This window comes from Tetrao urogallus, assembly GCF_951394365.1.
Source record: "Tetrao urogallus genome assembly, chromosome: 2".
Classification (NCBI taxonomy): Eukaryota; Metazoa; Chordata; class Aves; order Galliformes; family Phasianidae; genus Tetrao; species Tetrao urogallus.
This window is the reverse complement of record NC_136814.1, coordinates 59,248,626-59,267,396: the sequence shown is the minus strand read 5'-3', so window position 1 is coordinate 59,267,396 and position 18,771 is coordinate 59,248,626. Positions and strand designations below refer to the sequence as shown.

The 18,771-nt window shown below is 37.9% G+C and overlaps 1 protein-coding gene across 1 annotated transcript in view; it reads left to right on the top strand.

Annotated features, from left to right (window-relative positions):
* RNF217 (ring finger protein 217) overlaps positions 1 to 18,771 on the top strand; it is a gene marked incomplete at both ends in the record, with an annotated part of 53,287 nt that overhangs the window by 25,603 nt on the left and 8,913 nt on the right. Inside the window, 3 exons of the mRNA XM_079532863.1 lie at positions 4,826 to 5,059; positions 12,377 to 12,541; positions 16,442 to 16,697. Coding sequence (XP_079388989.1) covers positions 4,826 to 5,059; positions 12,377 to 12,541; positions 16,442 to 16,697 — 655 coding nt within the window. The remainder of the gene's footprint in view (positions 1 to 4,825; positions 5,060 to 12,376; positions 12,542 to 16,441; positions 16,698 to 18,771) is intronic.

The following is an 18,771-nucleotide window of genomic DNA, read 5'->3' as shown; positions in this document are numbered from 1 at the left end:
ACTTGTTTTGAATCACTGAGGATTTGTGTACTTTGGCAGTAAGCACAGACAGACTGAAATCTGTTTCATAGGATTACTTCTTTTTTTTTTTTCGTAAAAACAGTTTGCGGAGTGCCAGGACAGTACTGGCATAGCATGGAGACAGGGGATATAGACTGCTAAAGTTAGTACTTGCATCATAAAAATGATTGTGGAACCACAACCTTAAAGACAAGTGCAAAGTGTTTACTAAAAGTTTACACAGCCCTTTTTTATTTCTATTTGGTTTACTTGTTGAATCATGTCTATTTCAATTTCATTTGGTTAGCGCCAATCACTGTGGAGCCCTGAGCCACGGTGAGCTCTTGAAGAATTTTCCACAAAAACCTGTATGATTTGTCTTTAAGAAATAATTCAAGATGTCGCTCTCTGCTTACCAGAAGTGAAGAAAGTAATTCTTCAGTAATTTGAAACTTACCAGCAAAAATGAATGTGCAGTGTATTCAGTAACCAGAAGCAATAGAATTTTGCCTGAAAATAAAAAGAACTTTCTTCTGTTTGTTAAGCAGTAGAATATGAAAGTTCTACAGATGAGACTGTCCCTTTGCTTGCATCTGTGCAGTTCCAAGGTTTTTTTTTAAATACATGAAGTCCACATTAGGTTATAGGGGAAGGTAGTAGTGGTAGAAATTTAATCATTCTACAGTGATGCAGACTAAGCATGTTATTGTTCACTTTTGGCTTAATAGTTGACAGCTTATTGGTTTGTTTAGCTAATGTATCTCTGAATTAAGAGTCAAGTTTAATTCAGATGATGCTGTTTTGTGTCTGTCTGTTTTAAAGCAGAATGGCCCTTTTTTTTTTTTTTTTTTTTTTTTTTAAATTCAGGAATACAGCCCACCCGCCAAATTTACCCACACAGGTTGCCTTCCCGCTAGGTATGGCCAGGCTAAGTGAGAGGTACGAATTGGTGCTTCTTGTGTAGTTTGGTCTTCGCTTTCTGTGCAGCTAGCAAAGATTTTTTTTTTTTTTGTGAAAAATTTTTTCCCTTGCTCAGGTTTCTGACTCAAATGACGATAGCATCCTTTCCTATTACTCATAGCACTGTGGTCTTTTTTGAGCAGTATGTGGACTGGTGGAAAGTCTCTGCCTTCAATCTTTTGTGATAAAATGTCAAGAATTAGGGAAAATGGGAAGGTGCACTGCTGTTTTGATAGTTAAAGCATTACCTGTATATAGGATGGAAGTCATGACAGCCTGTTTCCATATGAAGGATTGTAAGTAGTAGCAGCCCTTCCAGAGATGCTTTGCGTTAGTGAAGCACAGCAGGGTGTGAGAACTGAATGCAATTTGACATTTGCCATTGCACTGCCATTCAGCTACCTTTAGACACATATTTCCTCATGCAGTGAAAATATACCGTGCTGTTGTGTAAATTGAGTGCTCTTAAGTTTTTGATACACGGTGGTATTTTAAAATTCAAATAGTTCTTAAAACTCAGTCTTTTGATACTGTGTTCAGCTGTTAAGGGATAAGGCTCTTCGAAATTTCCTTTGGAAAAAAAAAAAACAAGGGAAAAATTTAACAGCTATTATCCAGGTTAATTTTTTTCTTCTTATCCTGTTCTATAGTACCTCAGGGGTCTGCAGCAGCAGGTAGCCAACAAGCTACTTCTAAAGCTGCACTTGCATCAGTTACTGATCCTAGTGCACAAAGATAGACTGTTCTGGTAAGACAAGGCTCCATTGAAGTTACTGCTAATGAGCAAAACAGCTCTGTTCACTCAGTCCCATTCAAAACGTAGGAAAAGAATCAATCTTTGCCAAATTTGAAAGGCTGAAACTATTACAGAAGATAAAAATGATTTACTTGAAGTGGGTGTAAAACATATTTTCAAAATAAACACTGAAACCACACTTTTACCACACATTTAATCATATTCTGCGTGGGCATGAAAAATAGGAAGTGTTCAGTGTTGCATTCCTTGGTTTTATAAATGCAGGTTTGTTCTAAATAGCATGTTATATATATATATATATATATATATATATATATATATATTTAAGCACTAGCTTAAATGTCAAATGCAGTGAGCATTCTCGGCGTAAAGTGTTTCTCCTCTGCAGCTTACTCCTAGCAAAAGGGCTTACCCGCTTTTGTATTTTCCTAATTCTTTAAAGAAACAAAAAACTCAAGTAGCCGTAGATGGGATTAATTTGCCTATTTGACTTTAAATTACTGTGTGCCTACACTTCTTTAAATAGAATGTTTTATTAATCCTTGTAGTAATGCCACAGTGTTTTTGCGTTCCTGTAAAGTTTTTTCTCCTAGGTTAGCATATTTGAGTTCTTGAGAATGACTTTTGTTTCTGCTTGTTTAGCACAGATAATAAATTTCAGCTGAAAGAACAAGTGTTCTCAAATAAAATACTGATATGCATTTGGTCTTAGAAGTTGTGGGTGTTCTGTGATGCAGAGAGCTGTTGGAACTGTATATACTCTCAGGAGGAATAGGCAGCAGCAGAGCAAGAATACATGTATATTATACATTATATATATATATTTCTTTTTTTTCTTAAATGAAAATCTGTGTATGCCTCCTGGAGGCACCTGTGAAGGGCCGGGATTGCTAGAACATGAGCTGCCAGTATTGAAAGACTTGAGCATCTGCAAAACTTTTTGGGCATCAAGATTTCTAGTAATGTGACTAGATTGTTAAGAGACCCCTATTTCTTGTAAAAAATACTTTGATAAGAAGCAGAGAGCATAAGTAAATATATTTAGGATCACATGATAGAGCCATACATTCAGTATTTCAGATGATAGCACCCTAAAATAGAGATGTGCTGTCATGATGTTGTGATCTTATTGTGTTGTGGCTGTAGCTAATTTTGAATGTGTGTCAAATTGAGGTATTCTGACTTTCTGAGAAGTAATTTAAAAATTAAGGAAGAAATTTGAGTGATGCCATGCATCTGAGTTCAGTTTTCACATGCTGCTTCAAATGCCTTTTTGTCTTCCAGTTATAAAACTGGTCATTGCCTCAAGAACCTCATGGGTTCTTGTCTTTTTTTTTGTTATTTCTTTGTTTAAAAGTGTCTTCAACCATATACTCCTCTCTCTTCACTCTGATACATATAAAAGCCAGAATGTTTGAGCCTCTTTGTTTGCATGTAGTGGTAGTCTTGTCTGGATTTGAAATTTGGAGCATTTGCCTCTTGAGAACACGTGTACTTCCTCTGTCCCGTAGGAAGGTCTCCCTCCATCCTGACCTGTGCAGCACATTTGCTGTGTTCTGGTTTCTAGATGGACTGCTGCTGTCTTGTAGTTACCTGCTTCCTTTCTTCACTCTGATTTGGATCCACTGCGTTATTGGGAGACGAAAGGTAGAGCAGTGTGGATTTCTTTCTAAAGTCAATATGAACTATAGGTTTTATAACATTTTGTATGCTTTTTTTCAGTCCTCTAAATGGCTAAATTATTGTTCAGTTAGAGCCCGTGGCTCTGTAACTGGGGCAGCAGTGACGGCATTATTGCTTTATTCCATTTTTTTTTTTTTTTTTTCTTAGATTAAAAACTGCATTAGTAGTCTCTGGTGTAAGATGTCTTTCATTGTCACCATGGAGTAGGGAAATCTGCATCAGAATTTGAGAGGTTACTGTCATATGTAAGAGATTCCAATACCAGAGCCTATTGAAGAATAAACAGTATAAATTAACTGGACTGACATGCCTTGAAACAATTTCTAGAAAGAGACTGATTCCGTCCGCAGTCCCCCCCTCCTTCCTCCCTGCACAGAGAAGTTAGGTGAGGAAGGAGTTGAGCTGGTGGTCAGCTCCATGTCTGCAGTCAACACTCGTTTTCTCAACATCACTTGTGGCAGATGTGAACGTGCTCGTGCTGGGGCCTTGCAGGCTCCTCAGACCCAGCAGTGTTTATTAACTTAGGCTCAGTGTCAAGCAAATGTAGCTACGCTGCTGAGGATGTGTTGTTTTGGCATGGAGTCAGTCTCCAAGTTAGAGAAGTCTGCCAGGCGCTAAGGGTGCAGGCCTGGGTCCGGCCCTAAGATCCAGGACCTTTGTTACAGGTAACTGGCCATATGGATCAGCTTGAGACCATCAGGCCTTGTTGCATCAGCAGCAGTTTCATCCCTGACATTGAATTTGCTTGTGTGTGCATTTCTGTTTTGGTCATCTTCTCAGGCATTTTTAGTGTTGGATTTTTTTTTAACTTTATGGCACTTCCAGTACTGGGAAAATTTATTAGCTTGGCCAGCCTCGGGCTCAACTGACATGTTCTGTGCGTGCAGTATGGCATGTACTGAGCTGCTAGCAGCAAGGCAGAGCAACAGGGATAGCATTGAGTCAGTTGATGATCTTAAATTGACTTTAATTTCTCTGTGTTGTGATTCCCAGCACATTTTGAAGTGAAGCAATATACGTGTGTTTCTACTGCCTATTTTCACACTGCCTTTGTGAGCCATAGCAGTGAAGAGTTGGCCATCGCAGCTAAAGCTTAGAGTATGGCTTGGGTACTGCTAATTTAAGTTCATGTTTTGTTTTCATGGAGTACATCGCCATGGTACATACACTGAGACTATATATTTTAAAACTACAGTTGTTATAAGGGTAATTGGCTTTTCTGTTTGGATTTGGAAAGTACCCTCTGGAAAAATGGCTATGTATAATTTTAAGATGTTATGCTTGATAGTCTGTGGACTGTTAGAGTACTCTGCAAGACAATTCAATTTAATTTAGAATTTGCAAGAGTCTGCTTCCATAATAGTTGCAGAGTAGTACCTTTTCCAAGCAAAAGGTCATGCAGCTCTTCTGTTTTTTCATATGCAGGTGCAGCTGGGACAAGCAGATATAAAATGCCCGATCACAGAGTGCAGCGAACACCTGGATGAAACAACTGTCCTCTATAACCTGCCCCACGAGGACATTATCAAGTATAAATATTTCCTGGAACTCAGCCGCATCGACTCCAGCACGAAGCCATGCCCTCAGTGCAAGCACTTTACAACCTTCCGGAGGAGAGGCCACATTCCTACCCCTGCCAAATTGGAGAACAAATACAAAGTGAGCATGCTTGCCAGAGCTGTGGATTAGATGGCACAGCAAAAGTAGGACAGCATTAGTACATGGTTGCTTTAACTAGTTAATTCACTTCTAGCCATTTGAACAGGTGAACTTTAGTCCTGATAGTTTGATAGGTGGCATAATTTTGGCCTGACGTCTTTTAATTTTAACAATATTTTCTTTCTTCTCTCATGTGCAAACAGTAATCATGATCAGAAGAGACTGGGAAAGGGGAATTACACTGTAACTGATTATTCTAGCCGCACAACTCTGGCAAAAATAGGTTATTTCCTGAAAATGAGCAAATGAATTCGAGGCACTTACTGTGTTAGGTGATAGCTTCCTGTTGCTTGTTCTTTCCTAAGAACTAGAGATGTTGTCTGTCCTGCCTCTTTCTTATGATTTCTTTAATCCCTTACTAGAGGTTAAAGATTACTGTGGTTTCATGACTCTTAGTACATAAGATTGGAGGATGATCAAAAACATTTTTTCACAGAGTTTCTTCAAGTAGAAGGTTTGCTTATACTGATTTAAATCAGGCACTAAAAAGCAAGATTTTCAGTTAGAAGAAGCTTTGAGCCCTGATGGTCCATCTTGTTTCCAAAAGATGAAAGTTCTGTCTGCAGCATCATGCTTCGCATTAGCTTTACATCCAGTTATTAGATTTGTTGTGGTTAATGTCATGATTGAGCTGACCTGCCCTGACCAAACCAGTTTTCCTCAGTAGGAGTTTAGATGGTTGCTTAGATAGGCCTAATTACGACATAAGATTGAGCCCAATGTAGGGATTAAAAAGTAGAAGGTTGTGTATCCAGTGCAGTTGAAACTTCAGCAAAGCTAACTCTTGAATTCTGAGCTTCCTTCCTGTTTCTTTGCAGTGTTTGAGTTATACATAAGTAGCCACAAAGTCTAGTGTTGGACTTAAGATTTTCAGGTGCTTGGCATTTTAAGCAAAGGTGGAGGAATTCCAAATTGCAGGTTAAATTCTTTCTGCCTGAAGCCATTCTTCTTCAACCATCCATTTAACATCTCCTCAGGTACAGACAGGATGTGTGGTCCAAGGTAGACCAGCTGTTGTAATGCTTTTGCATCAGCTTCTCCTAAGGTTGTGCAGCTGTTGTAGGTAGTATGTGCATGCCAACTCAATTTGTTCATTATCTTCAGAGTACAAAAGAGTACTTTGCTTACAAATGCTGTGAGTTCAAGTGCTGTGGTTAAAATCTTCTCACCACTTCCCCAGAAATCCTAATCAAAGAAAGAATCTGAAGCTGCCTGATGCTTTATGTAGTACAAGCCTGAAGCAGTTCCCTGGTACTGTGGTAAAATGTTGTGTAGTCCTGCTCTGCAGAGCTAGAGTCTCTTCCTAAGAACAGACTGTCAAAATATGTGCTTTGAGCTGGCTGTACCCACGTGTAAGGAATGTCTAGTTGATACAGGACAGAAATACACTTGGGAAAGTACTAACAAACAGTATGGACACTCATGGTCCAGAGCTTTAGACTGATCCTTGAACCTGTGTTGTGTTCTGTTGTAGGTAAAGTTTTAGCAAACTGATAGAAGCTCAGTACACAGAAGAGTTGCTACAAGGATGAGATGTTTAAAAAAAAAAAAAAGTGTACCTGTCCTTGTGTACATGTGTAGCTGTGGACCATTATCTCAGTTTTCTTATATTCTAATGTGTTTTTTTTTCATACATTCTTTTCTGTCTTGGATTATGGGCTCTTTGGAGGTGAAGATTCATTTTTTCCACATGTAGTATAGAAGAGATCTGACCAGAGACTAGGAGCAATACGAGCAATAGAAGCACTAATTGCTTCAGAGGAATTCTGGACTGAAACCCCAGAACTGGAAGTGCTGCCTTTTCAGAAGAACAGTCATGCATGGGGAAAGCCCATGCAGAAAGGTACTGTCAGGAGCACAGAAAGGCTCTTCCCAGTACCCTTGCTGTACATATGTACTATATGCACGGACAGGAAGACACTGTAAAATCTGAGAGTATGTTTGAGAAGATATTTTTAAATGTCATTAATGGCTTTACTAACAATAGATACCCCATTTTAAATTATAAATAAAGCTAACATCTAAATTTAAAGAAGGATAAAAGTTATCAGCTTGAATATTTTTCCTTGGTATATGTTTTGTTAGCTAAACTGATGTAAGCCTAGCAGTTCAGAGTTGGCTACTCTTCATTTTAGAAACCAAAGTCTTGATGTAAGCCTTGAAAATTAACCTATGCACATATGTTGGCAGAGGAAGAGAGGTAGAAAAGGAAAACTGGCTATTGAAACATTCTTTGTCCTGTTAGTGTCACTTGAAAGAGCACCATACAGTAGATTAATTATCTAGTATACTGCATCATGTATTCATGTCACAAGAGGGATCCTAGCTTTAAGGAGACATCCCTGCCCTTTTGTCTTATGAATCAAATTGGGAATGTAAGACTCAATCAAAGAAAAGATTAGTAAACCTCTGGTGAAAGTTGAGAATAGAGAATTCAAGAGAATAGTAGTTCAACTCTTATGCATGGAACAGGCAGGTTTCAGTAGGGGATGTTGGCTTTTACTGTGAGCTTATTTTTCTTCTCCCATAAGCCTTAGGTTTCACCTTTTTAGAGCTGGCTTTTTGACCTGTTACAAAGAAGTTGTTCTTGATTGTTGGGCTTTCTGCCTTAGTCTGTGATGTTCGTGACAAAACTTTCTTGGTCACTGCTGTGAAGAGATGCCCATCACATAAAGTATGTTTGACTTCAGAAATGTGAAGCTTTTTTTCAACGTGGTTCTTAAGTAAACTATCTTTTGTTGGAACTGTTGAGAAGTTTCTGAATCTATTGCTCTAGAACTGTCAGGAATCTCTAATTGTGAAAGTATTGTGATGGAATAGATCTGTGTACCTGATACTAGTGAGTTCTTCAACTTTTTCTGATCAAATTTGAACCTAGAGTTGCAGATACTTTCATGGCTAGGTATCACTGCAGTCAGCATTAAGCCTAAACTGCTCATAAAGTGGTAATTTTGCTGTGTACTTCCTCTATGTTCTTAGCTGTTTGTTCCTGCCAACTTGCTTTTGTTCATATTGATGTTTCAGTGCTACACTGGGAGCTGGATCAAAGATCAGCTCCAATGGGATACAGGATTTGTTTTGTTGTTGCTTATTTTCAGCTGGTATAAGAAAGAAGATGGGTTGATGAGGAGGAGGAAGCAACTGTTTTGGCAGTAGCCAATATCTGTTTTGGAATGAATTAACTGTGTAGCTGTAGATAGATATTGTAATTCAACTAATCAGTTAACTGTACAATTATTTCACTCTAATATGTAGCTAGCATTCCACTAAGCTGCAGAGAATCCCATTAATCTTTCTGAAGCTTCAAGTTCTCAGAACATTTTTAATGTGAACTTAGTTTTGCTAACGTCATGTCATGGTGGGCAGTGCTTTATACTGCTGTTACCTACGAATTTTGAAAGGTCTTTTCCTGGCAGGTGAGGAAATGAAAGTTTAAATTATTTTACTGGCTGTCTAAGAAAATGGAAATTGTCAGCCTCAAAGATCAGTGTGTGAGAAAGTTGAGAACCAAGAGGATTAGTCTGAGAACTTGCGTAATCTTTTCTATTTCAAGGGAGATTGACCTTCAGCTGTTGTAAGTTTGTGTGTATCCTCTCAATTCTGATCAACTGAAATGGAAGTCACAAAATAATTGGAAAAGTTTATATTTGGAAAAACATTTTTTTTTTCAGAAATAGCATCTGTTTTGTTGGACTATACTGTATTTTGCTACTTTGAATTATCTGAATTTCTGAGTCCTTATTATGATTTATGTACTAATACTAAACATAAAGCAAATCATCTGATGGTATTCTCAGAAAAGCAGAGGAAGCATGGAGTAAGAATCTAAAAGACTGACGTAGTTGTCCTGTTGTGTTCCTATTTCTTCTTGAGCACATTCCATGCTGGTTCACTGAATCCAAGTTAGAAAACCTTTAGGGTTTTTTTTGTCTACTACTTCCAAGAAAATAAGGTTAATTTAAAATAGCATACTTCTGTTTGCATAATGTATGTTCAGATGGTAATGACCAAGAGAAGTCAAGTGGCTCATTCAGAATCTTAAATCCATTCACTAATTCAGATTTGTGGAAGATGAAAAAGGAAACTAGTCACTCCAAAGCTTGTGATGAAGTAGATTCCTTTAGTTCAATTAATCAGGGCCACTGATTAATATATTCTGAAATCCTGTGATTGCAGCCTCAATGTTTATTTCAGTGTTTTCTAAATGATGTGTTTGGAAAGATCTGATGTCAGTGTGTTACATTTCTTGTAGTTACATGTGTGCTGTAACAGCATGTGAAAAATGTTTGTTAAAAGTTCAAAAAACAAAAGAGCAAAAAAATTTGTTTCAAATTGTTACCAGGTTTTTAAGCAAGCAGCTTCCCAGATCTGTTGGCATGGGGGGTTTGTTTGAGATGGATTCATTCAGATTCCATCTGAAATGACTGAATATTGTACCTGATAAGAGCTTCCAGGTTGTAGAACACTTAATTGTGACTACACAAGGCCATTCTTTGCCTGAGGCGTGATAAACACTGAGTAACGCAGTGTGGCGTTTGCTATATCATGTCTTCCTAGCAGTGGATCACTGTGATGTATGTTATTGGAAGACATGATGCTCAAAGAAAACGTTGGGGTTATTGGTCAGGGTAGTAAGCTAGTAACCAGAGGTGACTGTTGTGCATGTTGGATTCTGGAAATGTAAATTAGTGCTCTGCATGAATTTGGTTAGTAGCAATAAATATTTAATTTTTTAGGTTCTTCAGAATGGAGATTTTCCTCTTTCCTCTTAAGCTGTTTTTATGAAGAATTAAGCAAAGATAGCAGGATAGTATATATTTTTTTTACGTAGTCTTAGCCAGTAGACCAATGAATCTGAGAAAAGGTACTGGTTGTATTTTTTATGTTGGTTGTTATATACTTTGTCCTGGCCGTAGGCCATTACCATATTCTCATACAGAAAGTAATAGTGTTTGTAATATACTTGTTATATATGTTTGTAATATGCTTGTTATAACTTCAGCATGTTGTTTCAATGCAAACAAGTTTTGTATGTTACCTACCTGTGTTTCTGGTACCTTATTTCATTGACAAAAAGCATGTAAGTGCAGTTTTCTTTTGTCAAGTATTTTAGTGTTTACTGTGGAAAAAATGCCACCCTGTCTTGCTATAACAAGCACAAAGTCATACTTGCACAGGATACAGGACATCAGAATTTACTTCTATTTTTAAATTATATTGTCTTTGTCTGCTAGATATGAAGGAAAGAACTATGTGTTCCAGCACTTAAATACTCTTTTGTTTAAGAGGAATAATGACCAGTAAATGGTGACCAACTGAAATGTTAAAACATCTTGTAAAAAGAAGAAAATCTGTCTACATCTCAAGGTTGTCTTCCTTGTTCACACTTCAGCCATGCATACAGATGACGAATTCTGGAGGGGGAAACGCCATCTTAGATACAGTGAGAAAATTGTTAAATCTTTTGAGCATGAACTCACATTCTTGCACTTGCTGATCTGTAGATTTGGATTGACTTAAAGAAGTAAGCAGAAGTGGTGCACAAAGCTGAGCAGCACATCATACGGACGATGATACTTTATCATATCAGATAAAGATAAAATACTTGGTTGAACAGTGCTACCCAGAAATATTTCACATCACACAAATGAGGCTGCGCTCTTAGAAGCTGCTGCAATGCAGAAACATTTGTTTTCTACAAGTAAAACTAAAGGCAACCGCTAAACAGTGGGTCAGTAGAGACATAAAAGTACTAGCTAGAGCCATTGTATCAATTTGCATTTAAGTTTTTGCCTTTAATTTTTCACATTAAAAAAAAAAAATCTATGCAGAAGAGGCTTAGGAAGAAGCATTAAGGGCTGCAGACAGCTTCATTTCCATCACTCATTATGAGATTAGATCAGCTTTGTATTAGCTTGCTGGTAGTAAGGGATGTAATAACTGCATGTATGAACTATAATTCTGGCTGCGCTGCAGCGAACTACTTGAGGCAGATCAGAGTGCCAGCTTTGGCCTGAGAACAGAGCTGAGGTGGCAGGCAGCTGGTGTGTCTGAGCAGAGAAACTGGACAGCTTGTGTCGTGCCAGGACTTCCAGAATGTGTTCTGTGGGCTTTACCTGGGCCATACCCCAAGGGAGACTTTCCTTCCCTCATGTGTCTGTGGTGAGTTGGAGGCAGGAGACGGCTGTGGCTGAGAAGCTGGTTTTGGTTAATTCCTCAGACCAGTCTGTGCATTGGCATAGAGTAGGGGCTGTGTTAGGCATGGACTGTGGATGGGCTGGTGGAAATGAGTGGTTGCATGAGGGTTGTGCCTTCTCCAGCTTTCCCCCACGTATTCATAGCCCCACTCAAATCTTGTGCTACCAAACACATCTGTAGTGGAGATGTTCCTGAAGCCTGGATGTGCACTGAATGTGGCTTCTGCTTGTTGCTGTCTTCAGTCACTGTCCAGGTGTGTGGCCAGACTTAATGTGTGAGCACCTGCAGAGTGCCTGTGTTGCTTAATGCTTTTACAAATACAGCTCCAGCAGCTTTTTACAAGTAATAGCCAAGCTCTAGAAGAGGGTGTGATGATTGTGTATTTGTTGTAATGATTCAAAACTAGGTGAGCAGGAAGAGTAGATCCTCTATCAATGTAATGAGCTTGGCTTACCTTTTCTGCCAATATCGTGGTTGTTAACAAGTGTGCTGCTTGGCACATGTTTGATCAGAGGTGTCTGGCATCAAAGTGGTGGTAGGGGCACTTGACTGGAAAGGAGAAGGGCCCTCACACTTGGCACCTTTTTCCCAGTCTGTTTCTAATAGAAGCTTCATAACCTATTCTGGGTTCTCCAGGATCCTGCTAGCAGAGGATTGTGTTCTCTCTGGTAGAAGGCTAGGGGAGTGTAGGTTGTCTCTGGAAGAATGAGATCCATCACAGTGAAAGTTAGCTGCTGATTTTTACCTGCTGACAAGTGTGTTTGAGGCAACTGAATTATCTTGGAAAGCAAGCTGCTCATTTGTCCTTTGCTTGACTGGAGCCTTTCCTGGGTTTTAATAATTCTTTTTTTTTTTTTTTCTCTTTAAAAATAATTTTTAAAAAGAAATCAGTGTTATGTTGCGTAACTTGTTGAATTTGTTTTTTAAATGGACATTGCAGGAAATGTTAGACCCTTATTGCTGGGCAGTTACTCTTTGACTAAGAGCAGCATTTTTAAAACACGCTTTCCAGTTGGGTCAGTGTATAGCTTGTAAATGTGTGTTTTCTCATTTGTACAGATCCAGTGTCCATCTTGCCAATTTGTCTGGTGTTTCAAGTGCCACTCTCCCTGGCATGAAGGTGTTAACTGCAAAGAGTACAAAAAGGGAGACAAGCTGTTGCGTCACTGGGCCAATGAGATTGAGCACGGGCAGAGGAATGCTCAGAAGTGTCCAAAATGCAAGGTAAGTTGCATTCTAGGGGTGCACAGATGTTAGCTTAAATCTGCTTAAATATTTATGCATTCTAAATATTTGTAGCTTCTATCCTAGGTTTGAAGCAAAATTCACACTTGCTGTGTAGATTCTTACCTTTGACCCGTACAGAAAAATGGGTATTTTACTTACCAGTCCCTGAACTGGTTTCACAGGCTCTTAACATCTAAAAGAAACATTAAAAAAATTTTTAGTCTCAACTTATAATGAGTGTGTTAGTCTGAATTATTCATATAACAAAGCTTTAAATAAATATAAAATTTTAGCAAAGTATGATGCTGTTCATCAGGTTTTCCAGAGACCTTGGAAGAATTGCATGAATTTGATGTTGGCGTAAAGCAGGAAGTACTTAAAGACAAGTAGGAGGCACTTTGAATTTTGGCAAATCCAGAAGATCTTTAGGCCTGTGAAAGGACTGACATTTAGCCCTTTCTCATAAATACTTTCAACAGAATGAAGTGCAGTCTCACGTTCTAAAAATGTCATTTTCTGTCCTTCCAGGATAGATGCCTAATTATTTGAATGAATTTGAACAATCCCCAGTGCCCTTGCCCCAGTTGCCCTCGACAAAGGTGTTTGTTATGGCTGTTCACTTTCTTTTTTCCTCAGCAGTTGTCTGCAGCTGCTGACAGTAAGAACTAAAAATCTGGAGATACTTAGTTGCACTTGGAACCTTGCTGTGTCTATAAGGGTATACTTCTCAATTTGCTAAGCTTCTTAATTTGATAATGGGAAAATAAACACATGTGTTGCCATAGTTTGAAAGACTTCAAAGCACAAAGAAAAATTAGTAAAGCTGTGAAATCCGTGGTCATTTGTTCACCCTTTCTCTTACATACACGTGACATTGAGTTTTAGCAACCTATTTGCTCAGATATGATAGGTTTGAGCCAGTTCTAAAAATGTTCAGTTTCTGGGAAGTCTTATAGTAACTTTTCTTTTTTTTTTTTTTTACAAACTTCCTTCTGGAGTGGACAGAAGTATCTTATTTTGGTTTTAATTCTTTGACCCATGTCCAGATTGATTTTCTTGATGATGCATGTGTTGTTTCTATTGAAATAAGTAGTATGAAATAAAGGAGAAAATAATTGGTTACAAATTTGCAACAGTCAAAATTTTCAGAAAAGTAAAATAAATTGAGTGTTGAGTATTTGGTCTTTACTGTGAGACTAAAGCTAGTGGAATCTAAAGACAGAAGCTTTAGTAAGGTGAGTATTCTTTACTGAGCAGACTTCTAAAGCTATTGGTAACCTAGAAGATATAATTCTGATCAATGTCATAAATTGCAACAGTATTTCACGGATATCTTCTGGATATACACTTCAGTGTATGTAAATATATAGACAAAACTTCTTTTTGCTAGCTATATCATGATTTTTATTTCTCCATGATTATCATGTCTGGGCATGCAGTTGAGAAAACAGGAGTACTCTATGGGTGGAGGGACTGTATATAGGTAAATCCTTAGGCAAGTATTCACATGTTTTTCAGTGTTTTTTTGGTAAGTGCTTTGAACATGTTTGATCCTTCATAACAGTGGCTGCTAGTACTCACGTTAAATGAGCTTAAGCCTGATTACTTTTCACAGTAGGTGGATGCAGCTTCAGCACACCTGATAGAAACAGCTTGTATTTTACTGATTCTCTGCAAGATATTCTTACAAAATAAAGTGTTACATACAAAATACTTAAATGTTTTACGTGTGAGTATAGTTAAGTATGCAAATAGTAGAAAGGGCTCCTTTTTTCCGTATCTTAAATTGATTTTTGATGCGTTGCTTTTTTTTTTTTTTTTTTTTTTTTAAGAGATTTTTCTAAACTTGTTATATGCTGCTTGGAGATAGCATAGATCATTTCTCAATTTCAGTTGAGGTTAATAACTTAAATAGACTATGGTTCAATGAAGGTGGTTAATGTTTTTCATATAAAGCCTGAAAAGTAGGAGAAAGTCAAATTGACTTTTTTAAAAAAACACCATGTGTAACTTCAAAAATTAACTGGTATAGCTGAGTAGATTTTCTTCCAGTTTACTTTAAGTGCTTAAAAGTGAGAGCTTTGAAGTTTATATTATATATCGGATTATAAAGCTCATCAGCAATGGTGTTTTCTCAGGTACTTGTGAAAAACAAGGAACCTGTCATGCAGGTAAATGAATGATAGGAACAAATAAAATCATGTTGGGCTTCTTCAGAATAGAGGGGGATGACTGTATAGTCAGCCTACTGGCATCCCTTCTATTGGATGAAATCTACTTTCCACCAGGGTGTGACTTTTTATGGCACAGTTAGTTTTTGTGAATGCCTTTCCTGTTTTATTCATAAAACAAGTATTTGAAAGTGCAGAAATCTTGAGATTGCCTTCATTGGCACAGTCATGTTGGCACACCTGTCTGGAATGACTTCTGACTACATCTGCCCTGCAGTCTTTTGCTGAAAGAAGTGCCAGTGGAAAATGTCAGCTTGTTACCTATGTAGAGTACCAGTTTCAGTAGCAGTTGAGATGGAAGAAATTTCTCAGATTCTAGGTGAAGCTTGATCAGTACCACTGTTGACCCTCTGAGGAATGTCAGATACCCCAGAAGCTGCAAACTTCTCTTGAGGTTAGAGGCTTCAGTTGCACCTGAGCTTTCATCACCTGTGGTGCTTGCAGGGCCATTAAGTGGTGATGTCTATACCTGTACCTCTCTGCAAAATAAATATGGGTTGATATGGATAAGAAATTAAGGAGGAATCATCACGAGTTTCAGCAAGAAAGATATAAGGAGTGAAGACTGTTCCTGGGGAGGGTCTGGAACAAGTAATAGTCTTTGAGCAGCATACCCGTACCGGGTGAGACAAGGCTTGAACCAATCTGGTCTGCCTTTGAAGTGCTGAGCTAGAGATTAAAATACATAACCTCTGGTTACTTCCGACCACAGTTAATGTGAAATTTTATTTTATTTTATTTGTTGCATTATGGAGCCTGTCTGTGGGGTGGTGCTATTTATCCATTTTGTGAGATAGGAAAAACTTGTTTACCACCACCCCATTAGCAATGATTTTAGTTGGCAAGATTAAAAAGAGACGCAGTCTAGGGGAAGATGTCTCATTCTATCACATTATGTGCTGCAACAATGATTACACAGTTACTTCTAAGTTTCTCGGAACTATTAACTGAAATTGAATCCTTTAAATGTGTGCTAAGTAAGTAAATGCAGAAGAGTATATGGAGGTAAAGAAATAGTAAATAAGGTACTAACATACATTGGAAAAGTAGAAGCAGAGCCTAGGCAAATCACCTTAATGCTATGCTGTGGGCATTGTAAAAGTTTATCATATTTTTTCATAGTTTTTTTGGAATCTTTCTTTTAAACACTTAAAGACAAAACAAGTGAACAAGAAAAGACAACATCCCGTGCTTTCCAAGTCCCTCTTTCTACAGCAGAGCCTTTGTGGTGCTTATTACAAAATGCCAAATCAATTTGTGGTAGTAATGAGAAACAGTGGGGCCACAGGTGCCGTGAGAGGGGAAACCCATCTATGGAGGGGTCATACAGAGTTCATAACTATATTTACTGTGCTGCTTTCTTTTCTAATAAAATTTGATGCTAATTTGTCTACTTGAGTAATAAAAACAAGTTTTCATCTTAAGTAAAGGCAAGGATCTTCTGAGATCCTTGGTTGTTTAAATGAAGGGGAAGAATGACATAGGAAGTCATTTCTTACGTAAAAGCCTGGAAACAGCTGTAACTCATGTTTGATCTGAAGCATGCCTTAAAAAAACATAGTTGTCTTAGCACATCTGCTGTATGTGGGCTGCGTTGGAGCATTGCTTGCTTTCCTCCACTTCTGGGGTTAAAAATAATCTTTTTTTTTTCCTTCTGTTCCTAAAGATCCACATCCAGAGAACAGAAGGGTGTGACCACATGACCTGTTCCCAGTGTAACACTAATTTCTGTTACCGCTGTGGGGAGAGATACCGCCAGCTCCGTTTCTTTGGAGATCACACATCAAACCTCAGTATCTTTGGATGCAAATACCGCTACCTCCCCGAGAGACCACACTTGAGGAGATTAGTGCGAGGCTCTGTCTGTGGTGAGTGGACAAATGCACTTTGTAGAGAGCGGCATAAAGAGGTGACTGAGGCAGGTGGGGTATCAGTATCTTAAAGGTATGTGTGTATGTATAGGTTTAAAGTGGAGGATGGGCAGCTTCTTTTTTAGCTATGTAAAAAATGATTTACTAAGTATATTAGAATACATTTGGAGTCACTTTCATGAGCATGGATTAGTATGGATTATGTGTGATTAACTAGTGTGTCCTATTTTGGTAGCTTGCGTTTCCTAACCTTTTTTCATAGTATTTAAGCAAACTGTAAATCTACTCAAGCAAACTGACAAGAAAGTGTCTCAACATAGGGTAGCCTTAAAGAATAACTTTGATTCTATTGAAAATTCAGTTTGCTTCTGATTACATTGTAGTGACTTCAAATACCTAAATAGACCTTCTGACACATTGCAGCTGTGAAACTGCCACGCTGTAGTTTCACATGAAGATCTTTCAATGAAACAACTTGGTTCAGTTTTACCTTTAAAATTTCATGTTTCTATTTTCTCATATTGTTGTACAGCTACCTCTGTCAGCGTGTATTTCTGTCTGCCGATGTACAAATCAAGAAGCATTTGCTCAAGCATGCTGTGAAAGCAATGCCAGGTCATGTAGCAGCAGAAACAGATCCATTGGATAAGTTGACTGTAGTCGAACAAAGGCAATAGCACAAGGTTTGACTGATGCAGTGGAGTCTGGCATCTCAGTTACATGTCTAGATTGGAGTGTGCCTGTACGACACTTGGGATGATTGTTCCCAAAAATGGATTCATGTACTGAACTGAGGGGTACCTGAGCTGTCAAGTAGGAACAGAGGAGAGAAGGAAGCATCTGAAATCCTAAATTTTCCACTAAACTTTTCAGGTCTTTTCTGAAGGGGTTGGACTCGATGATCTCTGGAGGTCACTTCCAACCCCTATAATTCTGTGATTCTGTGAAGTTTTGTTCCTTGCTACCAGCTGATGACTAGCTTATTAGTTTGGTCATCAGTAGCTCTTCTAATAGAAAGTAGATCTCTATAATTTCAGTAACAGAAAGATATGAGACAATCAGTATGTATTTGTAGGGTCTTATGTCATTCTAAAACCATACAGGAGAAATTAGTAAGAGCAGGAATCTTTTTAGATGAACCTCTGAGTGAAAGGTTTGTCTGAATAAAGCATCCTTTGGATTTGAACCTGACTTTGTTTTGATAACCAAAGCACTCAAGCTTATTCTCCTTATGTGTATATATAGGAGGACACTTAGCTGTTGGCTTTGGGTCTGAAAAAAAGATTGAACTTAAAATGCAACTATGTAATTTAATTTATCTCAAGGGAATATTGTGATTTTTTTTTTTAAAGGTAGTCTTGATTTGGTTTGAACTAGTGCACTTGTCTGAACTTACATAAGCACAAGAAAAATAAATTCTTAGCTTATTTGTTATCTTATGTATGCATTAACTTGAGTAATTGTAGTTAGTTTGTGTCATGTAAAGCTACCTGTAACATGATAGGAAATAGTTCTATTAGGTGTTGAAAGCTGGAGACCTATTAATGAAAATGGGATATCACAGTGGGTGAATTAAGGCACAGGAATTGGAAGAAAACTGAAATTCAGCTCAGATGAGAAAATGCTTTCAGTTTACAAGTTGGCTTATGTCAAATATAGAGGTAAAGGCAAGAGTCTGAATGTATGGAAGCAGATCTGTGGTAAAAACTCCTGACCAAAATATTTTCCAGTGAAAATACTAGGTGACTTCCATTTTAGAATAGTGCAAGGGTTGACACTAGACTCATAGGCCCGGTAAGAAGAATTTGCTGATCTGCAAAGTTGTAGAAAAAAAACTAAGAAACCTGCAGTGTATTTATAATGCATGTCAGTAAGTAATCCAGACCCCATTCGTTTGACTTCTGAAACTTGTAAGGTTTTTGAACAAACTTTGTAAGAGAGAATTCAAGATGGGGAAATAAATAGGAAAATGGATAAAAATTCAAAACGATTGGATATTTTCACTGTTGCATTTTCTAGAGTGAAATTCCAGCACATGAGAAGTACTATTAAAGATTAAAGACAATGCTGGCACTACAGCATGTAGGTATAAACTGTTTGTGAATAAATGTAGGCTGAAAATTCA